Source organism: Eubalaena glacialis, unplaced genomic scaffold, assembly GCF_028564815.1.
Source record: "Eubalaena glacialis isolate mEubGla1 unplaced genomic scaffold, mEubGla1.1.hap2.+ XY scaffold_474, whole genome shotgun sequence".
Lineage (NCBI taxonomy): Eukaryota > Metazoa > Chordata > Mammalia > Artiodactyla > Balaenidae > Eubalaena > Eubalaena glacialis.
In genome coordinates this window covers 165,787-193,675 of record NW_026871378.1, presented here as the reverse complement: position 1 = coordinate 193,675, position 27,889 = coordinate 165,787, and the positions used below count along the sequence as shown (strand labels likewise).

Below are 27,889 nucleotides of genomic sequence, written 5' to 3'. Positions count from 1 at the left end.
GGCATAGAGGGAACTTTCCTCAACATAATAAAGGCCATATATGACAAACCCACAGCCAACGTTGTCCTCAATGGTGAAAAACTGAAACCATTTCCACTAAGATCAGGAACAAGACAAGGTTGCCCACTCTCACCACTATTATTCAACATAGTTTTGGAAGTGTTAGCCACAGCAATCAAAGACGAAAAAGAAATAAAAGGAATCCAAATCGGAAAAGAAGAAGTAAAGCTGTCACTGTTTGCAGATGACATGATACTATACATAGAGAATCCAAAAGATGCTACCAGAAAACTACTAGAGCTAATCAATGAATTTGGTAAAGTAGCAGGATACAAAATTAATGCACAGAAATCTCTTGCATTCCTGTATACTAATGATGAAAAATCTGAAAGTGAAATTAAGAAAACACTCCCGTTTACCATTGCAACAAAAAGAATAAAATACCTAGGAATAAACCTACCTAAGGAGACAAAAGACCTGTATGCAGAAAATTATAGAACACTGATGAAAGAAATTAAAGATGATACAAATAGATGGAGAGATATACCATGTTCTTGGATTGGAAGAATAAACATTGTGAAAATGACTCTGCTACCCAAAGCAATCTACAGATTCAATGCAATCCCTATCAAACTACCACTGGCATTTTTCACAGAACTAGAACAAAAAATTTCGCAATTTGTATGGAAACACAAAAGACCCCGAATAGCCAAAGCAATCTTGAGAACGAAAAATGGAGCTGGAGGAATCAGGCTCCCTGACTTCAGACTATATTACAAAGCTACAGTAATCAAGACAGTTTGGTACTGGCACAAAAACAGAAATATAGATCAATGGAACAGGATAGAAAGCCCAGAGATAAGCCCACGCACATATGGTCACCTTATCTTTGATAAAGGAGGCAAGCATATACAGTGGAGAAAAGACAACCTCTTCAATAAGTGGTGCTGGGAAAATTGGACAGGTACATGTAAAAGTATGAAATTAGAACACTCCCTAACACCATACACAAAAATAAACTCAAAATGGATTAAAGACCTAAGTGTAAGGCCAGACACTATCAAACTCTTAGAGGAAAACATAGGCAGAACACTGTATGACATAAGTCACAGCAAGATCCTTTTTGACCCAGGTCCTAGAGAAATGGAAATAAAAACACAAATAAACAAATGGGACCTAATGAAACTTAAAAGCTTTTGCACAGCAAAGGAAACCATAAACAAGACCAAAAGACAACCCTCAGAATGGGAGAAAATATTTGCAAATGAAGCAACGGACAAAGGATTAATCTCCAAGATTTACAAGCAGCTCATGCAGCTCAATAACAAAAAAACAAACAACCCAATCCAAAAATGGGCAGAAGACCTAAATAGACATTTCTCCAAAGAAGAGATACAGATTGCCAACAGACACATGAAAGAATGCTCAACATCATTAATCATTAGAGAAATGCAAATCAAAACTACAATGAGGTATCATCTCACACCGGTCAGAATGGCCATCATCAAAAAATCTAGAAACAATAAATGCTGGAGAGGGTGTGGAGAAAAGGGAACACTCTTGCACTGTTGGTGGGAATGTAAATTGATACAGCCACTATGGAGAACAGTATGGAGGTTCCTTAAAAAACTAAAAATAGAACTACCATATGACCCAGCAATCCCACTACTGGGCATATACCCTGAGAAAACCATAATTCAGAAAGAGTCATGTACCAAAATATTCATTGCAGCTCTGTTTACAATAGCCAGGACATGGAAGCAACCTAGGTGTCCATCATCGGATGAATGGATAAAGAAGATGTGGCACATATATACAATGGAATATTACTCTGCCATAAAAAGAAATGAAATGGAGGTGTTTGTAATGAGGTGGATGGAGTTAGAGTCTGTCATACAGAGTGAAGTAAGTCAGAAAGAGAAAAATAAATACAGTATGCTAACACATATATATGGAATCTAAGGGAAAAAAAAAAAGAGGTCATGAAGAACCTAGTGGCAAGATGGGAATAAAGACACAGACCTACTAGAGAATGGACTTGAGGATATGGGGAGGGGGAGGGGTGAGATGTGACAGGGTGAGAGAGTGTCATGGACATATATACACTACCAAATGTAAAATAGATAACTAGTGGGAAGCAGCCGCATAGCACAGGGAGATCAGCTCGGTGCTTTGTGACCACCTAGAGGGGTGGGATAGGGAGGGTGGGAGGGAGGGAGATGCAAGAGGGAAGAGATATGGCAACATATGTATATGTGTAACTGATTCACTTTGTTGTAAAGCAGAAGCTAGCACACCATTGTAAAGCAATTATACTTCAATAAAGATGTTTAAAAAAAAAAAAAAAAAAAATCTTCCAACAAACAAAATACCAGGACCAGATGGCTACACAGGTGAATTCTATCAAACATTTAGAGAAGAGCTAACACCCATCCTTCTCAAACTCCTCCAGAAAACTACAGAGGAAGGAACACTCCCAAACTCATTCCATGAGGCCACCATCACCCTGATACCAAAACCAGACAAAGATACTACAAAAAAAAGAAAATTACAGACCAATATCACTGATGAATATAGATGCAAAAATCCTCAACAAAATACTAGCAAACAGAATCCAACAACACATTAAAAGGATCATACATCATGATCAAGTGGGATTTATCCTAGGGATGCAAAGATTCTTCAATATAGGCAAATCAATCAAGGTGATACACCATATTAACAAATTGAAGAAGGAAAACTGTATGATCATCTCAACAGATGCAGAAAAAGCTTTTGACAAAATTCAACACCCATTTATGATAAAAACTCTCCAGAAAGTGGGCATAGAGGGAACCTACCTCAACATAATAAAGGCCATATATGACAAACCCACAGCAAACATCATCCTCAATGGTGAAAAACTGAAAGCATTTCCTCTAAGATCAGGAACAAGATAAGGATGTCCACTCTCACCACTATTATTCAACACAGTTTTGGAAGGACAAGCCATGGCAATCAGAGAAGAAGAAGAAGTACAAGGAATACAAATTGGAAAACAAGTAAAACTGTCATTGTTTGCAGATGACATGATACTATACATAGAAAATCCTAAAGATGCCACCAGAAAACTACTGGAACTAATCAATGAATTTGGTAAGTTTGCAGGATACAAAAATAATGCACAGAAACCTCTTGCATTCCTATACACTAACAATGAAAAATCAGAAAGAGAAATTAAGGAAACAATCCCATTTACCACTGCAACAAAAAGAATAAAATACCTAGGAATAAACCTACTTAGGGAGACAAAAGACCTGTATGCAGAAGACTAGAAGACACTGATGAAAGAAATTAAAGATGATACCAACAGATGGAGAGATATACCATGTTCTTGGATTGGAAGAATCAATATTGTGAAAATGACTATACTACCCAAAGCAATCTACAAATTCAATTCAATCCCTATCAAATTACCAATGGTATTTTTTTTTTACAGAACTAGAACAAAAAATCTTAAAATTTGTATGGAGACACAAAAGACCCCGAATAGCCAAAGCTGTCTTGAGGGAAAAAAACAGAGCTGGAGGAATCAGACTCCCTGACTTCAGACTATACTACAAAGCTACAGTAATCAAGACAATATGGTACTGGCACAAAACAGAAATATAGATCAATGGAACAGGATAGAAAGCCCAGAGATAAACCCATAAATCTATGGTCAACTAATTTATGACAAAGGAGGCAAGGATATACAATGGAGAAGACAGCCTCTTCAATAAGTGATGCTGGGAAAACTGGACAGCTACATGTAAAAGAATGAAATTAGAACACTCCCTAACACCATACACAAAAATAAACTCAAAATGGATTAGAGACGTAAATGTAAGACCAAACACTATAAAATTCTTAGAGGAAAACATAGGAAGAACACTCTTTGACATAAATCACAGCAAGATCTTTTTTGATCCACCTCCTAGAGTAATGGAAATAAAACCAAAAATAAACAAATGGGACCTAATGAAACTTAAAAGCTTTTGCAAAGCAAAGGAAACTACAAACAAGACGAAAAGACAACCCTCAGAATGGGAAAAAATATATTCAAACGAATCTACCGACAAAGGATTAATCTCCAAAATATATAAACAGCTCATGCAGCTCAATATTAAAAAAACAAACAACCCCATCCAAAAGTGGGCAGAAGACCTAAATAGACATTTCTCCAAAGAAGACATACAGATGGCCAAGAAGCACATGAAAAGCTGCTCAACATCACTAATTATTAGAGAAATGCAAATCAAAACTACAATGAGGTATCACCTCACACCAGTTACAATGCGCATCATCAGAAAATCTACAAACAACAAATGCTGGATTGGGTGGGGAGAAAAAGGAACCCTCTTGCACTGTTTATGGGAATGTAAATTGATACAGCCACTATGGAGAACAGTGTGGAGGTTCCTTAAAAAACTAAAAGTAGAATTACCATATGATCCAGCAATCCCACTACTGGACATATACCCAGAGAAAACCATAATTCAAAAAGACACATGCACCCCAATGTTCATTGTAGTACTATTTTACAATAGCCAGGTCATGGAAGCAGCCTAAATGCCCATCGAGAGATGAATGGATAAAGAAGATGTGGTACATTTACACAATGGAATATTACTCAGCCATAAAAAGGAACAAAATTGGGTCATTTGTAGAGACGTGGATGGATCTAGAGACTGTCATACAGAGTGAAGTAAGTCAGAAAGAGAAGAACAAATATCGTATATTAACGCATATATGTGGAACCTAGAAAAATGGTACAGATGAACTGGTTTGCAGGGCAGAAATAGAGACACAGATGTAGAGAACAAATGAATGGACACCAAGGGGGGAAAGTGGTGGGGGTGGTGGTGTGATGAATTGGGAGATTGGGATTGACATGTATACACTAATATGTATAAAATGGATAACTAATAAGAACCTGCTATATAAAAAAATAAATAAAATTCAAAAAAAAAAAGTGTTGTGAGGGAGAAATGAGATCATTATTCCCCGTGGCTGGAATTCTGATTAACAACACTATTAAAGTTAGAATAGCAGAAGCCTGCAACAACCAAACGTGCTCAGTGCAGCAATGACTAATCTCAGTGTCTTCATCTGTGACAGGATGAGCTATGGCTGTTAAAACAGCAGGAAGAGTGCAGCAACAGGATGGACCCAGACACCATCATACTAAGTGAAGTCAGATAGAGAAAGACAAATACCATATGATATCACTTATATGTGGAATCTAAAAATACAACACAAATGAACTTATCTACGAAACAGAAACAGACTCACAGACATAGAGAACAGACTTGTGGTTGCCAAGGGAGAGGGGAGTGGGAGAGGGATGGAATGGGAGGTTGGGATTAGCAGATGCAAACTATTATATACAGAATGGATAGAAAACAAGGTCCTACTATACAGCACAGGGAACTGTATTCAATATCCTATGACGAACCATAATGGAAAAGAATATTTAAAAAAAGAATGTATATACATGTATAACTGAATCACTCTGCTGTACAGTAGAAATTAACACAGCACTGTAAATCAACTATACTTCAATAAGACAAATTTTAAAAAAAGAGAGACAAAAGAAAAAAAATTTGTCCACCCTGGAAAAAAAAGAATGTCTGTACAAAGAAATATAAATACAAACTATTAAATACAAAAAGCAAATCATAGTATTCAGACTCAATTACAACCAAATAAAAATGCACAGATGTGGGACTTCCCTGGCCATCCACTGGTTGGGATTTCATGCTTCCACTGCAGGGGGCACAGGTTCGATCCCTGGTCGGTGAACTAAGATCCCACATGCCGTGTGGCACGGCCAAAAAAAAAAAATATGCACAGATGCAAACTGAGAAAGTTTGACAGTGACCTTGGAGTGACTCACAGTTAATGTACTGGGTTCTTTCTCCTAGACGGTGCTTCAGTGCAACAAGATATCCAGAGGATATTAAGTTGATTCACATGATTAACAAAAGATAAATATCTTAACTGGTTTTTCTTTGAAACGAGAGATCTTAGTTGGAAAAATGTTTCAAAAAGTATATTTAGCTCTTTCACACAATGTTTACATTCTGATTTACTTCACTTCCCCTTTTCTTTTTTTTAAACTTTGCAGTGGAAATGAATCCTGATTTCCAATACACTAAAGATTGCTTAGTGACTTGATGGGGTAATACCGTTTGTTATTTACAATTTCTGAAATTTTCTGGGCCAGTTTCTCTTTTCTTTACTTTGTTTGTGCCCATAAGGACATGAACTTTCCACTTTATGTCCCCACATCCGATTATTAAAGTCCACACAGAATCCTTTCTCAACCCAACAACTGTGTCAAACTCAGAGCTAACAGGCCAATTTGTTATTTTTCAAATAATAATGAATAGTTAGCATTTTTAATTTGGTATATAAGAACTATTAAATTTGCCCTTTTAGTAAGTACAATTCTTTGATTAAAAAATCAAGAGAAGACAAGTCTTTGTCTGTAAATCATTGAGGGCTTTCTTATAGAAATTATATATAACATTTCTAATATTACAAGCCCTTATATGTACTGTGCTTCCAGCTCTCTTGATACTGAAAAGTGTAATAAACTTCATACTCACACAGGTTTTGCATAAAATTTGGACATTTGAACATTTAATACATTCAATGCATAGGATTTTTCCTCTTCTTTCCTTTTTTTTTTTTTTTTTGGTCATGGAAAGTTTCAAACATATACATACATATAAGTAGACAAACCAGTATAATGAACCACCATGGACCCATTACCCACCTTCAACAAGTATCTATGAAGCATGGTCAATCTTACTTCATCTATACTTCCACCCACTGACCCTTTTCCCTGACTTGGCTTGATCATTTTAAAGAAAATCATAGGGGACTTCCCTGGTGGTGCAGTGGATAAGACTCTGTGCTCCCAAGCAGGAGGCCTGGGTTGGATCCCTGGTCAGGGAACTAGATCCCACATGCAGGCCGCAACTAAGAGTTCGCATGCCACAACTAAGGAGCCCGTGAGCTGCAAATAAGGAGCCTGTGTGTCACAACTAAGGAGCCCGCCTGCCTCAACTAAAACCCAGTGCAACCAAATTAATTAATTAATTAATTTTTAAAAAGAATATATTTAAAAAAAAAAAGAAGGAAAATGATAGACATATCATTTCATCCATAAATATTTCAGTATGTACTGCTAAAAGATAAGGACTCGGGAGGCGGAGTCAAGATGCCGGACTAGGAGGACGCGGAATTCGTGTCTCTGAACAACTAGGGCACCTACCAGACACTGGTGGGGGACCACAGATACCTAAGGGGATGGTAGGAACCCCCAGCGACTGGCTTGCAGGATCTTGGTTCCCAGGCCAGAGGTCGGGCCCGAGCTCCTGTGGTGGGAGCTCCAAGTCCAAACCACTGGACTAACAGAGAACCTCAGACCCAGGGAATATTCATTGGAGTGAGGCCTCCCGGAGGTCCTCATCTCAGCACCAAGACCTGGTTCTAACCAACTGCCTGCAAACGCCAGTGCTGGAAACCTCGGGCCAGACAACCAGTAAGATAGGAATACAGCACCACTTATCAAAAAAAAAAGAAAAAAAAAAAAAGAAACGACAAAAAAAAATGTTACAGATGAAGGAGGAAGGTAAAAACCTAAAAGACGAAATAAATGAAGACAAAATAGGCAACCTACCTGAAAAAGAATTCAGAGTAATGACAGTAAAGATGATCCAAAAGCTCGGAAAGAGAATGGAGAAAACACAAGAAACATTTAACTAGGATCCAGAAGAACTAAAGAGCAAACAAACAATGATGAACAACAAAATTACTGAAACTAAAAATACTCTAGAAGGAATCAATAACTGAATAACTGAGGCAGAAGAATGGGTAAGTGAGCTGGAAGATAAAATGGTGGAAATAACTGCCAGGGAGCAGAATAAAGAAAAAAGAATGAAAAGAATTGAGGACATTCTCAGAGACCTCTGGGACAACATTAAACGCACCAACATTCAAATTGTAGGGGTCCCAGAAGAAGAAGAGAGAAAGAAAGGGTCTGAGAAAATATTTAAAGAGATTATAGTCAAAAACTTTCCTAATATGGGAAAGGAAATAGTCAATCAAGTCCAGGAAGTGCAGAGTCCCATACAGGATAAACCAAAAGAGAAACACGCCAAGACACATATTAATCAAACTATCAAAAATTAAATACAACGAAAAAATATTAAAAGCAGCAAGGAAAAAGGAACAAATAACATACAGGGAATCCCCATAAGGTTAACAGCTGATTTTTCAGCAGAAACTCTGCACACCAGAAGGGAGTGGCAGCACATATTTAAAGTGATGAAAGGGAAAAACCTACAACCAACATTACTCTAACCAGCAAGAATCTCATTCAGATTCGACGGAGAAATTAAAACCTTTACAGACAAGCAAAAGCTAAGAGAATTCAGCACCACCAAACCAGCTTTACAACAAATGCTAAAGGAACTTCTCTAGGCAGGAAACACAAGAGAAGGAAAAGACCTACCAAAACAAACCCAAAACAGTTAAGAAAATGGTAATAGGAACATACATATCGATAATTACCTTAAATGTAAATGGATTAAATGCTCCAACCAAAAGACATGACTGGCTGAATGGATACAAAAACAAGACCCGTATATATGCTGTCTACAAGAGACCCCCTTCAGACCTAGGGGCACAAACAGACTGAAAGTGAGGGGATGGAAAAAGATATTCCATGCAAATGGAAATCAAAAGAAAGATGGAGTAGCAATTCTCATATCAGACAAAATAGACTTTAAAATAAAGACTATTACAAGAGACAAAGAAGGACACTACATAATGATCAGGGGATCAATCCAAGAAGATATAACAATTGTAAATATTTATGCACCCAACAGAGGAGCACCTCAATACATAAGGCAAATGTTAACAGCCATAAAAGGGGAAATCGACAGTAACACAATCATAGTAGGGGACTTTAACACCCCACTTTCACCAATGGACAGATCATCCAAAATGAAAATAAATAAGGAAACACAAGATATAAATGACACATTAAACAAGATGGACTTAATTGATATTTATAGGACATTCCATCCAAAAACAACAGAGTACACTTTCTTCTCAAGTGCTCATGGAACATTCTCCAGGATAGACCATATCTTGGGTCACAAATCAAGCCTTGGTAAATTTAAGAAAACTGAAATAGTATCAAGTATCTTTTCTGACCACAACACTATGAGACTAGATATCAATTACAGGAAAAAAACTAAAAAATACAAACACACGGAGACTAAACAATATGCTACTAAATAACCAAGAGATCACTGAAGAAATCAAAGAGGAAATCAAAAAATATCTAGAAACAAATGACAATGAAAACACAACGATGCAAAACCTATGGGATGCAGCACAAGCAGTTCTAAGAGGGAGTTTTAGAGCAATACAATCCTACCTGAAGAAACAAGAAAAATCTCAAATAAACAACCTAACCTTACACCTAAAGCAATAAGAGAAAGAAGAACAAAAAACCCCCAAAGTTAGCAGAAGGAAAGAAATCATAAAGATCAGATCAGAAATAAGTGAAAAAGAAATGAAGGAAACAATAGCAAAGATCAATAAAACTAAAAGCTGGTTCTTTGAGAAGATAAACAAAATTGATAAACCATTAGCCAGACTCATCAAGAAAAAAACGGAGAAGACTCAAATCAACAGAATTAGAAATGAAAAAGGAGAACTAACAACTAACACTGTAGAAATACAATGGATCATGAGAGATTACTACAAGCAACTATCTGCCAATAAAATGGACAACCTGGAGAAAATGGACAAATTCTTAAAAAGCATGACCTTCCGAGACTGAACCAGGAAGAAATAGAAAATATAAACAGACCAATCACAAGCACTGAAATTGAAACTGTGATTAAAAATCTTCCAACAAAGAAAAGCCCAGGACCAGATGGCTTCACAGGCAAATTCTATCAAACATTTAGAGAAGAGCTAACACCTATCCTTCTCAAACTCTTCCACAATATAACAGAGGGAGGAACACTCCCAAACTCATTCTATGAGGCCACCATCACCCTGATACCAAAACCAGACAAAGATATCACAAAAAAAGAAAACTACAGGCCAATATCACTGATGAACAGAGATGCAAAAATCCTCAACAAAATACTAGCAAACAGAATCCAACAGCACATGAAAAGGATCATACACCATGATCAAGTGGGGTTTATCCCAGGAATGCAAGGATTCTTCAATATACACAAATCAATCAATGTGATACACCATATTAACAAATTGAAGAAGAAAAACCATATGATCATCTCAATAAACATAGAAAAAGCTTTTGACAAAATTCAACACCCATTTATGATAAAAACTCTCCAGAAAGCAGGCATAGAGGGAAACTACCTCAACATAAAAAAGGCCATATATGACAAACCCACAGCCAACATTGTTCTCAATGGTGAAAAACTGAAACCATTTCCTCTAAGATCAGAAACAAGAAAAGGTTGCCCACTCTCACCGCTATTATTCAACACAGTTTTGGAAGTTTTAGCCATAGCAATCAGAGACGAAAAAGAAATAAAAGGAATCCAAATCGGAAAAGAAGAAGTAAAACTGCCACTGTTTGCAGATGTCATGATACTATACATAGAGAATCCTAAAGGTGCCACCAGAAAACTACTAGAGCTACTCAATGAATCTGGTAGAGTAGCAGGATACAAAATTAATGTACAGAAATCAGCTGCATTCCTATACACTAATGATGAAAAATCTGAAAGAGAAATTAAGGGAACACTCCCATTTACCACTGCAAGAAAAAGAATAAAATACCTAGGAATAAACCTACCTAAGGAGACAAAAAACTGTATGCAGAAAACTATAAGACACTGATAAAAGAAATTAAAGATGATACAAACGGAGGGAGAGATATACCATGTTCTTGGATTGGAAGAATCAATATTGTGAAAATGACTATATTACCCAAAGCAACCTACAGATTCAATGCAATCCCTATCAAACTACCAATGGCATTTTTCACGGAACTAGAACAAAAAATTGCACAGTTTGTATGGAAACACAAAAGACCCCAAATAACCAAAGCAATCTTGAGAAAGAAAAACGGAGCTGGAGGAATCAGGCTTCCTGACTTCAGACTATACTACAAAGCTACAGTAATCAATACAGGGTGGTACTGGCACAAAAACAGAAATATAGATCAATGGAACAGGACAGAAAGCCCAGAGATAAACCCACGCACATATCGTCACCTTATCTTTGATAAAGGCAGCAAGAGTATAAAATGGAGAAGAGACAGCCTCTTCAATAAGTGGTGCTGGGAAAACTGCACAGCTACATGTAAAAGAATGAAATTAGAACACTCCCTAACACCATACACAAAAGAAAAAACTCAAAATGGATTAAAGACCTAAATGTAAGACCAGACACTATAAAAGTCTTAGAGGAAAACATAGGCAGAACACTCTATGACATAAATCAGAGCAAGATCCTTTTTGACCCACCTCCTAGAGAAATGGAAATATAAACAAAAATAAACAAATGGGGGCTTCCCTGGTGGCGCAGTGGTTGAGAATCTGCCTGCCAATGCAGGGGACACGGGTTCGAGCCCTGGTCTGGGAAGATCCCACATGCCGTGGGGCAACTGGGCCCGTGTGCCACAGCTACTGAACCTGCGTGTCTGGAGCCTGTGCCCCGCAACAAGAGAGGCCGCGACAGTGAGAGGCCTGCGCACCGCGATAAAGAGTGGTCCCTGCTCGCCGCAACTAGAGAAAGCCCTCGCACAGAAACGAAGACCCAACACAGCCAAAAATAAATAAATAAAAATAAATAAATAAATAAATAAACAAATGGGACCTAATGAAACTTAAAAGCTTTTGCACAGCAAAGGAAACCATAATCAAGATGAAAAGACAACTCTCAGAATGGGAGAAAATATTTGCAAACGAAGCAACTGACAAAGGATTAATCTCCAAAATTTACAAGCAGCTCATGCAGCTCAATATCAAAAAAACAAACAACCCAATCCAAAAATGGGCAGACCTAAATAGACATTTCTCCAAAGAAGGTATACAGGTGGCCAACAAACACATGAAAGGATGCTCAACATCATTAACCGTTAGAGAAATGCAAATCAAAACTACAATGAGGTATCACCTCACAGCAGTCAGAATGGCCATCATCAAAAAATCTACAAACAATAAATGCTGGAGAGGGTGTGGAGAAAAGGGAACCCTCTTGCACTGTTGGTAGGAATGTAAACTGATACAACCACTATGGAGAACAGTATGGAGGTTCCTTAAAAAACTAAAAACAGAATTACCATATGACCCAGCAATCCCACTACTGGGCATCTATACCCAGAGAACACCATAATTCAAAAAAAGTAATGTACCACAATGTTCATTGCAGCTCTATTTACAATAGCCATGACATGGAAGCAACTTAAGTGTCCATCGATAGATGAATGGATAAAGAAGATGTGGCACATACATACAATGGAATATTACTCAGCCATAAAAAGAAACGAATTTGAGTTATTTGTAGTGAGGTGGATGGACCTAGAGTCTGTTATACAGAGTGAAGTAAGTCAGAAAGAGAAAAACAAATACCGTATGCTAACATATATATGGAATCTAAAAAAAAAAGGTTCTGAAGAACCTAGGGGCAGGACAGGAATAAAGATGCAGATGTAGAGAATGGACTTGAGGACACGGGGAGGGGGGAAGGGTAAGCTGGGACGAAATGAGAGAGTGGCATGGACATATATACACTACCAAATGTACAACAGCTAGTGGGAAGCAGCAGCACAGCACAGGGAGATCAGCTCGTGCTTTGTGACCACCTAGAGGGGTGGGATAGGGAGGGTGGGAGGGAGACGCAAGAGGGAGGAGACATGGGGATATATGTATATGTATAGCTGATTCACTTAGTTACAAAGCAGAAACTAACAAACCATTGTAAAGCAATTAAACTCCAATAACGATGTTAAAAAAAAGAAAACGATAAGGACTCTTTATTTTTAAACATACTGCAATTCTATTACCTCCTTTAAGAATATTATCAACAATTCCTCAATATTATCAAATAGCAAGTTCAATTTTCCTGTCTTTTTTACAGTTTAATTGGTCAAGTCAGTATCCAAACATGTTCCATATACCCATTGCTTATATTTTTAATTTCTTTTTTTCCTTACAACTCAACTCCCATTTCTAGTTTATCCAGCACTAATAACATCACCATCACATGAAAACTTGAAAACAGAACCATCTAAGGAAAGGTAAAAGAAGATATTTAAAAATTAAAATTAAAAAAAGCACTTATTTTCTTGTACATGCTTGTTCCCCAAGTGAAAAGGAGAAAGATGCTGTATTCTTACTACTTTTTCAGATTCTTTTCTGGTTCAGACAAATCTGAACTTCCCTAGGCTTCCATGGGCACACTGGAAAGTGATGGGGAAAGGTACAAGGGACCCTTGCTTTCCCCACAAGAGCTTTGTGCCCACAGGCTGCAAAGGGAGAATCACATGTAAAAGGAGTTTCAATTCCACAGTGGGGCAAGGTGGGATTCTTCTCTTTGCAAGAGTCTGATACCAGCTATCTACCACTTTAAACATCATGTAATAGATACATTCACAACCAAAGCACCAAATGAAAACACTCTAATAAACTGGAACACCATTTACATCTTATCACCAAAGTAATGCAACTCCTCTTTGCGGATTGCACTCCGTCCCTAAAGGGTCAGAGTGATAAACTCCCCTAAGGTGCAGGACTTCCCCAAGCTAGCAGGTTCTTTCTTCCAATTTGGATCCAGCTCACCAATAAAATCTCACGGTCTTTCCTGAGACCGTAACCAGCTGAGCATGTGAAAATTCAATCTTATTCCTTTTAAGAGGAAAGACCTTCTCTTGGCAAGGTGATGTGCCAGGCCTGGGTCTATTTCACTTTCTTTTCCTTCTGCAGTCCACAAATCCACTCACCAGAATCGCTGTTTACCAGGCAGGAGAAGGAATCCCCTCCCCAAGCTGGCCGACCCTAACCAAGGGAGAGTCCACCCTGAGGTCGGAGGTCCCCACCACAGGAGCTGGGAAGCTGGACCAGAGGCGTGGCCTCTGGGTTCAGAGCCAAGAGGAGGAAGACAGTCAGTGTGGCAGCACCTCCCAAGACCATCACAGGCCTCTTCCATGCGCTACGTGGCAGGATGTGAGAGTCTGTCAGGAAATAATGATTGCTCAAGTATTTTCTTCTACATCTTCAGCCACGTGGCAGAATTGAAGGCAGAGAGCCATTCGCACTAGGTTATTATTTCCCTGAAGTCAGGGACCATCTCTTATTCGACACTGAATCCCTAATGCCTAGGACTACACTGGGCATGGTGGACATGGTAAGTTTTCATTTAATCCAGGAATAATGGTCAAACTACCCTTTCTGAATACAGCTATTCTGTATTCTACTTTCCCCAGTATGGCCCCCCCAATGCCTGCTTACCTCAGCGAGAACCTTAGAAAGGACACCACAATGATGAGCACCAGGCCGACAAGGAACGCGATACTCACAGCTGCAAAAATAAAGAAAACATATCATCACCAAAAGCTGTCGTGCCATTACAGTGAATCTGTAAATGAAAAATGCAAACAGAATATGAAAAAGAATGTATATATACGTATAACTGAATCACTTTGCTGTATAGTAGAAATTAACACAACATTGTAAATCAACTATACTTCAATAAAACAAATTTAAAAATTAAAAAAAGAAAAAGGCAAACAAATAAAAATGGAAACGTATGAAGGAAAAGCCTATATCCTTATGTGAAATTTCTTATTAACAACTGAGAATACTCTTCGTGAGGGAAGCGCTAATTTTCATCATGAAAAATATCAAACATACACAAAAGTACAGAGAACTGTACAATAAACCCACATATAGCCGTCACCTAGACTCTAGAATATCAAACATTGTCACTCTTGCTTCATCTACTACTACTACTCACCCTTTTTTTTTTTTCCACCTGAAGTCTTTTAAGCAAACCCCAGACATCAAGCTATTTCATGCCCACATCTTCAGGATGTATGTCTATGTACGTCATGCAACTCTTACGTGACCCCCAGAGGAGGACACTGCATCTCTTCCGTAGGACGCTACTGAAGACGCACGGCCTCTTCTGGGTCCCAAGAAGGCAGCAAGCAAACCCAAGTAACAAAATAACTGGCCAGTCCTCTTCAAAAGTGTCAAGGTCGTGAAAGACCAAGAAAGGCTGATTAGAGGCCATGAGGTTAGATTAGAGGAGGCCTGGGAGACCTGATCACTAAATGCTCTGTGGGACCCTGGACACAAAACGGACACGAGGAGGACAACTGGAGAAATCTGAGAACCCCGCAGCTCAGTTAATAGCGCTGTGTGCATGAAGTTCCTGGTTTCAATCACCGTACATGGAATCACTGCACTGTGATTATACAGTTTAGGGGCTTAGGGAAAGCTGAGTGAAGGGTATATGGAAACCCTGTTCTGCAACGTTTCTGTGAGTCTAAAACTATTTCAAAATTAGAAGTTTCTTAAGAATGGACCTGTTGCTGTATAAGCACAATGTCATACAAAATTAATAATTCCCTGGCTAACACTGAGTCCATATTCAAATTTTTCTAGTTGCCTCGAAAATGTGTGTTGTAGTCCATGTGTTCAAATCAGGATCCACGCAAGGCTTGCATCTTGCCTGCATTGTTAACGTGCCTTAAGCTCCATGCATTGGTCCACAGCCACTGACTTGATTTACACGAGGCTGGCTGTCTCCTATCAGGGCATCTCATTCGAGGTCTAGATCTGCCAGGACCCCTCGCCTGGTATCACTGAACTTGTTCCTCTATCCTCCGTGCGTCCTGTAAATGGGAAGTTAGCTGTAAAGCCTTGGCCGAGAAGTCCCACTTCTCTGGCAGGAATGCTTCGCAGGTGCTGTGTCTTTCCCACTAGGTCCCATCAGGAGCACCTCCTGCTTCAGACCTTGTGCCCGACGCCCACGTTCAGCTGGTGAAGGCCTGTCCCCTCCCGTGTAAAGTTCCCCTTTCATTGGATGGTTCCATCCACTCATGGCTTTTGCCTAAATCAATAACTTAAATGGGCGTTGCAAAATATTCTGCCACATTAGCTGGATTCCTTCTCTAAAGAATTTACCCTCATCATCTAGGACTATTTCGTTACCCTAAGATATAGTCAAAACAGGAAAGGCAGGAGAGATGGTCCTGCCTTTACCAGGATCATCAGTAAACACCAGGTGTCCTTGTTACCCCCAAAGGCAACCAAAATATTGTTTTTGTTGGGGGAGGGGGCCTTGTGCTTTTTAGCTTCATAGTGAACTCACTGGTTTTTGTATGTGCAACATGTTTCCGTCAATTACATTCCTTATTCTTTTAATGATTAAATCATCCCGCGTTGGCTCTTTCACATTGGCTCTTACCAGTGTTCTTCTGACAGTCTTCAACAGCGTCACTGTGAACAGTACTTACTGTTGGAACAGCCCCAGGGATTCCTGATACTATCTACTGGGGGCTTGGAGGGACAGATTTTCTCCAGTGGAGTTATTAGAGAATGAACAATCCCTCCTGAACCCAAGGGGACCTCTGGACAGTCAGAGACACATACAGGAAACACTGTACCCTAAATCCTAAAACAAAGAAAGACACCTGACAGTCAACTGTCTTATTTCTAGTTTCTTTCCACTGCATTAATTTTTTTGGCTTATTTATACTTCATAATACAGTAAATAACAACTATGAGAATATGTTGATACATCAAATAATTTTTGGTATGTCACATAATTTTCTTAGTCTACACCAATGACACAACAAATACATTACAAATATGCCACAACTAAGTGAGACAGACAACCTATAATCCAGGATTTAAATTACCCAAAATGTCGCAAACAGTACTCAAAAACTAAAACCGTTGAAAATGCAAATTTACCAAGAGGGACTTCCCTGGTGGTCCAGTGGCTGAGACTCTGCGTTCCCAGTGCAGGGGGCCCAGGTTCGATCCCTGGTCAGGCAACTAGATCCCACATGCTACAACTAAGACCTGGTCAGGCAACTAGATCCCACATGCTACAACTAAGACCTGGAGCACCCAAATAAATAAATAAATAAATAAATATTTTTAAAACATAAAAATCAACCAAGAGCATGTACGTACGAAGGTTACTGTCAACTGGCTTCTCATTAACGACCAGGTCACACGCAATTTCATTGACTCCATCATGGGTGTGCTTTACCAAGAGAGAATAGTTTCCAAATTCTCCAAATTTGTATTCCAGCCTACAAAGATTAGGTAAAATGAAGAAACATCATTAGGTTAGGAAATAAGCAGTTGGATGTTGGTAATGTCACCCAGGCAGAGTGATAGGCATTCCTGGGTGCAGACCAGGGAAGACACAGAAAGATATTTTGAAAGAAGAAGCTAAAACCCAAACAGGAAAAAAATAGTAGCGAGAACGTGCAGGTGTCAGTAGGTCACATCATAGCAGCTACGAACCTACAAACTTGCTTCTCCTCCGCGGTGTCATTAAGCTGCAGGATGGATCCGTGCTGGGTGCTCACAGCCACGGCCTCAATGCTGGGCTCCCCGGGTTTCCTGCTCTGGGAGACGTCGACCAGGACCTGGAGCAGGCACTACACGATCCAAGCACAGGCCAGGTGTTAGGGGTTTGACAGTCTGTGGTTGTTGGGTATCCAACTGAAGACCTGAGATAACTTTTCCTTCATACTTATAGAAAACTTTTACACTTCAATGATTTAGGTAAAATTTGCCTACATAACTAGGTGTTGCTATGGAACTACATAATCTTTATTCATAGGTAAATTCTTCACATAATTAACAAATACAGCATCCCTTTAATCTTGCATTCTATGGTTTTACTTAATATTATTTAACAAATAAACTTCCATGATTCTACCCAATTTGCATATTTATAATTTTTAATGGTTGCATTATATTCTATCAAATACTATCGCTATGAATACTTAGGCTGCTTTCAAAGCTCGTTTTATCTTTTTCTATATAACTTATATAAATTATATTGTTTTGGAAGATATATAATTTAATTATATAATATATAATAATATAAATCTACTTATATTTATAATTTATATAAATTATATTGTTTTAAAAGATCTACACATGATGTTTTTATTCCTTTAAATTCTTTCCCTAAGACAAATTTCCAAAAATGAGATTACTGGATTAAAAAAATAATCATTTTAATGGTTCTTGTTACACGTGGCCAAATAGCACTCACATAAGAAAAATTACAATAGATTTTTTTCTCATCAGCCTTACCAGGACTTCGTATCATTCTTCCTTTTGTTCAGGTACTAGGTGTTTATGATACCACAGCATTAAGATTACATTTTAAATTACAAGTAGATTAAATAATTCAATTTTCTTTTGCTCTTTTATGTTCCTTATGGTGTGAACCACCTGGTAGACACTCAGTTCCCTCAAACAGAATCTTAGAAATCTGTCCTCGTACACTGTAACATTAAACTTCTAACTCTCTCAAACACTTCCGCACTCTAGTGCTTTCATCTTATTATGTTCTGTTGTTTTTAAAGTTTTACAGAGTCATACTACTCTGGTTTGTTATTTCTTCTATTGCTTCATGAGTTTAAAAATGTATTCTGCATTTTTTTAGTATGTTTTAAATTTGTGGGTGTTTTTTTTTTTTACTTGAATCCACTTGGGGTATTTGACAGATGGTATCCCATAATTCTAAATACCTTTCCCATGGTTTTAGCTGTTAAATTCTTACGTAAATTAGATTCTACTTCCTATACTTCGTTTGGCCTGTTGGTCTTCATTTCTCTTTTTTGGCTACGTTCACGACTGTGCTCTGTGATACTTCTTATCTGGCACAGCAAGTCTCCGTACTGTCCGTTCTCCTTTTGGGCCATCCTCTGATTCTCTTGCACACTTATTTTTTCATAGACATTTTGGAATTATTTTTATGCAGCTTCTATAAAGTATCCACAAGCAATTGTGTTGAATGTATAAACTAATTTGGGAAGTATTGCCATTTTTCCTACGTTTAGGTGTCACATCAGCGTGCATTGGCTATTTCTCCATTTAGCCTATAATTTTCCCATTAAAATTTTATCATTGTCCATATATACGACCTCTTACAGATTCCTCAAGATGAAAATATAAGTCATCATAAATCTCTCAATATGCCAACTTATTCTACCTGATAGTTTATTTAAGATTTTTACACCCACATTAATTAGAAAGATTGACCTGCATTTTCTATCATGTCTTGGCTAGATTTTAAAATCAACACCCTGCAGAACGAATCAGATACCAAGCCATCATTTTTTTTATTGTTGTTATATTTAGGGTCAGTTAATATAGATTAAGAATTATTTATTATTTGAAAATGCAGGAAAAAATGACCTATTTAGAGGTAGAGAAATTCATTACAACTTTCCAGATTTCTTAAACAGTTGCTGATCTATTTATGTCCTCAATTTCTTGAATCAATCTTCATATTATATTTTTTGAAGGAAATCAATCAATTTTTGTACTTTAAATTGATCAGTCTTAACTGTTCATTGGACCACAATTATTTTAATTTCTGTTGACATATAATTTCTAATTTCATTAATTTCCATTGTTCCCTTAAATGTATCAATAATTTATCAATTGTGACTTTTATTTTTTAATTTTTAAAATTTTTATTGGAGTATTGTTGATTTACAATGTTGTGTTAGTTTCAGGTGTACAGCAAAGTGAATCAGTTATACGTATACATATATCCACTCTTTTTCTTTTTTCTGGATTCTTTTCCCATACAGGCCATTATTGAGTATGTGTGACTTTTATTTTAGAAAACCGTCTCTTGGTTTTTCTATGACATTTATGTCTGTATTCTCTCTCCTATTAGTTTGTTTTTGTTATGCAGAGATATGAAATTGCAGAAAGTATAATCTCTGCCGTTTGTGTTTAGTCTCGTTTGACAACACGTGATTGATGTTTTCTTAAATACATTACAGATATTTTTGAAGTTATCTATTTTTTCTACTTAATTTAAGGTCCTTTTAGGTCCCTCTTGTGATAAACCTTTTCTTGGTCTTGACCTACCTTTTTAATATTACCGATGTTCTGTGTTTCACTTAACTTTACAGGAGGTGTCATGTACTGCTCCATCATCTTCTAGCTGATACCCACACTGGGGACTTTTTAAATTTGTTTTCTTTTTTAAAAAGCTATTTACACTAAACAGGTCACTATCCATTAAAATTCCTCCTCTGAAGGTGGTACATTGAAGCTCTTAATTTGGAAATAAAGACTATTTCATTTTACATGGAAGAATAGCCCTGTCCTTAAAAAGCAACAAGGTCTAGCATAGGAGCAACACCTTCAGATAAAATCCTTTATCGTCAGAAGGGCCTCAGCGTAAGCCTTCCGTGGCCCTCACCGCCCCGCCCTGCCCCCCGGTGTCTCACTCCTTCCTTCTCTTGTCCAGCAGGAGGGTTATGCAGTGGGCAGAGGAGTCAAATAAAACACGTCTATCACTTCAGGCTTCATAAGGGATCAAACTGAATGGACTCCAAAAGGGATTGTGAATATCCTGCTGAGACCCCATCCTAGTGCATCACCCCTCTGCAACTTGAAAACCAGTGGTGTGGCTGCCCTGTCACACTCTAGGCCCCTTGATTAATGGCTCTGAGGGTACAGGCTATAAGAGGTGGCAGAAATGAGCAAGAGGCCCGGATCTGGTTTATGCTCTTATTGTGGGATGAAAGAATGCTTGTCGCATTAAAAAAAAACGAAAAACAAAAAAAACATGTCTATCAATTTTGCTCATCACAGAAACTGGTTTGAAAAAGATGGGCAGGGAAAAGATAAAAAAAGGATGCTGCCCATTGCTAGGCATCCTCCGTGATGGAATTTCTTCTGAGTCTTTGTCTAGCCTGTTTGTTTCCTCCCCTGTAAAGCTGAAGCTAACATGTGAAGGGCTTCAGGTCTGACAGCACTGGGGCCATAGCAAACTAGCCCCAAAGCAAACACAACTGTGAGCAAGCACGCGGCACCTACGTGATAACAGCGATCGAAATTCCAGTAGACGGTCAAGTTTGTCCCAGGCAGTTCATTATGGATGAGCAGCAAAGCCTGGTCCATCTTCAGCTCTAAGCGCCTTTTGTTTCCTAAGTCTGGTAAGAATTAGAAAAAGAAAAAGAAAAAGAAAAAGAAAAAGAAGGCACCTGAAAGATGTGTCAGAGACAAAGTGCATCAGAGTGGAAAGTGGCTTCCCAAGAGAGCTTCTCAAATGCCTGGGGTCTCTCGCCCCTTATGCCGTGTCCACACGGATGTGCACATGCACACACACACCCAGTTCCCTTCCACACACATGCCTCTACTACAAACGAGGACTCAATCAATACCATTCACATCTTACAGTCACCAAGTACTAAGGTATGAGGGGCACCGAGTTTGTTTCCACGCAACTTCTATTTGATAATAATGACAACCTCATGAGCTAGGTATTTTCTCCATCCTACAGATGAAGAAATTAAGGCTCACAAAAATTACGTAACTGCCCATGGCCACAGAGTTCTTCAGTGAAATCACTGACGTGAACCCAATCTGCGTGATTCCGAAGCTCCAAGTTTCCTGGCCCACATCACTCAGCTCTGAGCTGGGATCGGCAGCTCTTAAAACCTGCAGGACCCCAGACTAGGGAGTCAGGACGCGCAGAACAGCAGTGTTCCTGGGGGATCTGCACGCCCTTTACAGTCCGAGAAGCTCTGCCTGATATCACTTTTGTTTGGAGTTCTGCACCTCCTGGTTTCCATGGCAGACGTGAGGCGGGGAAGGAGAGAGGGTAAGTCTGAAGGGCAGAAAGAGCCACTGCTCCATATTCCCTGGGCTTAGAGCTCATCACTTTACCAGATGTTCTTAGGGTCCCATAAGGATGATGCATCTTCTACCTTTCAGTCTGCCAATTTGGTAGGAAAACAGTGAACTATTATTGGCTAAAGTTAAAGCAAAGTGTTTCATCCAGATCAGCTGGGCCATTTATATCTGTTATACTATATGAAAGAGAAATTACCATCTAGCTTCTAGGCAAAAGAAAAACAGGGAAACTTTCTTTAATTTTTTATTTTATATTGGAGTATAGTTGATTTACAATGTTGTGTTAGTTTCAGGTGCAGAGCAAAGTGATTCCATTATACATATACATATATCCATTCTTTTTTTAAAAATTAATTAATTAATTTGGTTGCACCAGGTCTTAGTTGCGGCAGGTGGCCTCCTTAGTTGCAGCTCGCCAGCTCCGTAGTTGCAGCACATGGGCTCCTTAGCTGCGGCAGGCGGGCTCCTTAGTTGTGGCATGCGAACTCTTAGTTGCAGCATGCATGTGGGATCTAGCTTCCTGACCAGGGATCGAACCCAGGCCCCCTGCATTGGGAGCAGAGTCTTATCCACTGCGCCACCAGGGGAGTCCCCATATATCCATTCTTTTTCAGATTCTTTTCCCATATAGGTTATTACAGAATACTGAGTAGAGTCCCCTGTGCTATACAGTAGGGCCTTGTTAATTACCTATTATATATACATATATATAGTAGTGTGTATATGTTAATCCCAAACTCCTAATTTATTCCTCCCCCTCCCACATCTCCCCTTTGGTAACCATAAGTTTGTTTTCAAAATTTGTGAGTCTATTTCTGTTTTGTAAAAAAGTTCATTTGTATCATTTATTTTTAGATTCCACATATAAGTGATATCATATGATATTTGTCTTTGACTTAATTCACTTAGTATGATAGTCTCTAGCTGCATCCATGTTGATGCAAATGGCATTATTTCATTCTTTTTTATGGCTAAGTAATATTCCATTGCATATATGTACCACATCTTCTTTATCCATTCCTCTGTTGATGGACATTTAGGTTGCTTCCATGTCTTAGCTAGTGTTAATAGTGCTGCAATGAACATTGGGGTGCATGTGTCTTTTCAAATTATGGTTTTTTCCAGATATATGCCCAGTAGTGGGATTGCTGGGTCATATGGTAATTCTAGTCTTAGTTTTTTAAGGAACCTCCATACTGTTCTCCACAGTGGTTGTACCAATTTACATTCCCACCAACAGTGTAAGGGTTAAGGGAAACTATTTAATAACACAACCAGAAAGGTAATAATCTAGCCTCTTATATTTTGTAATATGAAAGCTTAATTCAGGGCTCCCCGGTACCTCATCTGGTTAATTCAGAAAATTCTTCACTGCAGCCAGCCTAAATCCCTCATTTTTAGCGTTTATCCTAATTTACCCTTATTTAGCTCTCAGTGAAGACAAAACACAGAGTATATAACTTTTAATAATCTACTGAAGCTTTTTTTCCCCTCCAGGCTAAACAAAGCTTTATCAATCACTTTTTCTGTTCTTTGGTCGCCCTATGGCGAGCGGCCAGCGGAAGCAGCGTTTGAGACCAGGAGTATAACATGGTGGGTTAAGTGTGTGGACTCCACGTTGGGCCAACTTGAATCTGGACCCCACCTTGCCTCAGCGTCCTCATCAATAAATTAGGGATAACAGTGTGTGCTTCGGAGGACTGCTGGGGAGGCGAAAATTGATAACACAAGCAAAGTGCTTGACACAGAACCTCAAACAAAGTAAGTGTTCGACAAATGATGATTATAATGATCTGGGCCACATCCAACCAATGCAGGGGACAACATGGGCTTCGTCAGAATCAGGAACATGTGGTTAACTATTTTGAAAAGTTGTTTCTTCTCTTTTCATTTAACCTTATTTCCAATTTCCCCCCATTCCCCTTTCTTCCAATTATAAGAAATGATGCTATATCCTATATAAAAATGGCGCTATAGACATCTGAAAATCAACATGCTCTCCTTTCAACATAGTTCCTTAAGAATGAACTTCCAGGAGTGAAATTTTCAACCAAAAATAGCTTTTTAAATAGTTTTTGATATGTTTAGCCAAATTCCTCTCCCAATTTAGCTGTGCCGGTTTATAAAGACGACTGTGCTGTTCATTGGCTCCCAGGTGACACAGAAAACGACACACTTACTGTGCTCCAGGTCCCAACAGCCTCGTGAAACAGCTGCTGGTGTCTCCAGCCTCGGGATGAGGTATGGGAGGCCTGGAGAGGTCACCCACCAGACTGACCCACCACTCTGGCCAGCACCTAACCTCTATGCTCCCAGCCTCCTGAGACTAAGCAGATCTGTTCCCTAGCAGCTGGGCCAGTTCAATTTTTTCCCCTTGCTTTTTAGCCTGATGTATAGAAAATATAATCTCCTTCTTATTTCAGTTCTGAACTAACAATGATCAAGTTTGAACATGTTTTCCAAATGTTGACTATCAGTACTTTCCTTTCCTGTGAAATGTTGGAATGTTTATTTAACCACTTAGCCCCTGTGATATTAAATCCTTTGTCATACTTGTCATAATGTTTTCAAGTATTTCTCTTTTTCATTTCCCTTGTTCAGGTTTGAGAGCTTCCATTTGCAAATTTATAGTCACTAGCTGTTGACCTTTTCCTCCGTAATTGTTCTATACAGCATCATCCCTTCGGAGCTGTAGTAACTACTGTTTTTATTCATACTTCTATGAGTCTTCAGCGGTGGGTGGAATATGGTTCTTGTTTCATGCTTAATTTTTCCATGTGAATTTCAGACTTTGAAAGCTCTTAATTGTCATCAATATTATTTTATATAAGGTTGTATGAAGGGTTAATGCTAGCTGATCAGAATTACCTGGCAAGGTAAAAAAAAAAACACAAAACCAGACTTCCCTGGTGGTGCAGTGGTTAAGAATCTGCCTGCCAATGCAAGGGGACATGGGTTCGAGCCCTGGTCCAGGAAGATCCCACATGCCGCGAAGCAACTAAGCCCGTGCGCCACAACTGCTGAGTCTGCGCTCTAGAGCCCGGGAGCCACAACTACTGAGCCCACATGCCACAACTACTGAAGCCCGTGTGCCTAGAGTCCGTGCTCCACAACAAGAGAAGCCACCGCAATGAGAAGCCCGCACATTGCAATGAAGAGTAGCCCCCGCTCGCTGCAACTAGAGAAAGCCCGCATGCAGCAACAAAGACCCAACACGGCCAAAAATAAAATATAAATAAATAAATAAAATAATAACAGAAACAAATAAATAATAAATAATTTAAAAATAAAACAAAACAAAAAAATACCAATGCCCTGGCTCCACCCTAGACCTATTAAATCAGAATCTCTGCCCAACCAGTATGATTTATTTTTTGTATTTTTTAAATTGAGGTATAGCTGATTTACAATATATTAGTTTCAGGTGTACTACATAGTGATTCAAAATTTTTATAGATTATACTCCATTTAAAGTTACTATAAAATATTGGCCATATTCCTCATGCTATACAATATATCCTTGTAGTTTATTTATTCTATACATAGTAGTTTGTATCTCTTAATCCTCTACCCTTGTTCTTGCCCCTCCCCCTTTCCTTTCCCCACTGCTAACCACTAGTTTGTTCTCTATATCTGTGAGTCTATTTCTGTTTTGTTATATTCATTCCTTTTATTTTTAGATTCCACATATAAATTATAACATACAGTATTTGCCTTTCTCTGACTTATTTCACTTAGCATAATACCCTCTAGTTCCATCCATGTTGCTGCAAATGGCATTATTTCAGTCTTTTTTATGGCTGAGTAATAGTCCATTGTATATATGTACCACATCTTCTTTATCCATTCATCTGTTGATGGACACTTAGGTTGTTTGCATATCTTGGCTATTGTAAATAGTGCTGCTATGAACATTGGGTGCACGCATCTTTTTGAATTAATGTTTTCATTTTCTTCAGTTATATACCCAGGAGTGGAATTGCTGGATCATATGGCAGTTCTATTTTTAGTTTTTTGAGGAACCTACACACTGTTCTCCATAGTGGCTGCACCAATTTACATTCCCACCAACAGTGTAGGAGGGTTCCCTTTTCTCCACACCCTCATCAACACTTACTATCCTCCCCAAAACAACAGCAACAGACACTCTGAGTGTAAGGCCAGGGGATTCTGACACCTTTGTACCTTTTTGCATTATTTGAGCATTTTTTTAAAAAACCAATGAGTCTGTGGGATTAGCATATGCAAACTATTATATATAGAATGGATAAGCAACAAGGTCCTACTATAGAGCACAGGGAACTATATTCAGTATCCTGTGATAAACCACAATGTAAAAGAATATGAAAAAGAACGTATATATACGTATAACTGAATCATTTTGCCATACAGCAGAAATTAACACATTATAAATCAGCTATAGTTCAATACGATAAATTTTTTAAAAACCCAATGAGTCTGTACTCTGTATCACTCACACACACACACACACACACACACACAAACACAAAGGACGAAATTCCTAAGCCATCCAATATGACGCCGAAATTGAAACTGATGCTCAGTTTCTAGAAAAAGCTGCCAACAGCTGAACTTACAAATACCAGGGCAGGGACTTCCCTCGTGGCGCAGTGGTTAAGACTCTGTGCTCCCAATGCAGGGGGCCCGGGGTTCGATCCCTGGTCAGATCCCACATGCATGCTGCAACTAAGAGTTTGCATGCCACAACTAAGGAGCTCGCCTGCTGCAACTCGCCCAGTGCAACCAAATAAACAAATAAATATTTTTTTTTTAAAAAAAGAAATACCAGGGCAGCCTCAAGGAGCATTACATACGACAATTCCCTCTTCCTGTCTACAATGTCTTGGTGAGGAAATAAACCAAACAAAGTCACGTTTCAATAGTGCCCAAGTAACTGTACTGCTCGCATATTAGGCTTCTACTTCATTTCCAAATATTTAATTTCTGGTTCTAGCTCCCTGCTCGTAAGTGTCTTTGCTGAGCATATTTTCAAAGACATAGTCTACTTAACTTTTTTTTTTTCTTTTCAAGTAAACTTGAGTCCATAAATCATATAAAGGTGGAGTTCTTAGTAGGAATCTGTCCCGCCCAAAGGTGGCCTCCAGGTGGCACTAAAAGCCTGGCTGACCTGGCAACACTGCTCTGTGAAGGTTCTGGAGTGGATGGCTTCAGAACGCTACTAGTATGTTCTCCCTCACTACACACAATCACTGCTCAGAAACTTACCTTTTTCCTACAATAATTATCATTATTAACTGATGCTAAAGCACAAAAATAGAGCGTTGTACGGGATCTGTCCCTGACAAGTTGTGACAGGGCAGATTATGTAACCCCTTGAGGTCTGTTCCTCGATTATAAAAGGGAGGGAGTGACGAGACTGAGCTCGGGGGCGGGGGAGACACTGTATTAAACGTAATCAGCTAAGATGCTTTTTCAAAATTGATCTTGTCTTCTCCCTACAACATTTTGATTGAGGAGGAGGGGCAGTTTGAACCACATACGCTGACACCAAAACCCCCGCGTTCTGATACAAAGGTGATGGGATGAAGGGAGCAGAGGCAAGTGGCCCCCAGCTACCCAGGTGATAAGGAGACCTTCCCCAACACTGACCGAACCGGGTGTGCTGCCCTTCGCTGATCCCACCACCTCCGACCACAGCATCCCCTGGGGAGGGGCTTGGGACTGAGATCTTCTAGGGCCCTGGGTCCTCGTCCAAAGGGTCTAGCGGGAGGCCCTGGAATTTGCCTTTTTTTTCCCACTTCCCTGGCGAGCTAGGAGACCAGGCAAGCTGGGGAAACGCTCGCTGAGCCGAGGTTCAGCTCTCCTCTCCTCCCTGCCGGACATGAGCACCGGCCCCGCCGAGTCCTCCCGGGCCGCCGACCTCGTCTGGGGTCCCCCTGCAGACCGCGGCCGCG

The 27,889-nt window shown here is 39.1% G+C and overlaps 1 protein-coding gene across 2 annotated transcripts in view; it reads right to left on the bottom strand.

Annotated features, from left to right (window-relative positions):
• Nucleotides 1–27,889, bottom strand: part of LOC133083663 (heparan-alpha-glucosaminide N-acetyltransferase-like) — a 41,505-nt gene that overhangs the window by 12,901 nt on the left and 715 nt on the right. For both annotated transcript variants that reach the window (XM_061179768.1, XM_061179769.1), the window contains exons 2-5: nucleotides 21,135–21,250; nucleotides 17,577–17,713; nucleotides 17,238–17,359; nucleotides 14,541–14,610 (exon numbers count right to left, since the gene is read on the bottom strand). In XM_061179768.1, the coding sequence (XP_061035751.1) occupies nucleotides 14,541–14,610; nucleotides 17,238–17,359; nucleotides 17,577–17,713; nucleotides 21,135–21,250 (445 nt within the window). The remainder of the gene's footprint in view (nucleotides 1–14,540; nucleotides 14,611–17,237; nucleotides 17,360–17,576; nucleotides 17,714–21,134; nucleotides 21,251–27,889) is intronic.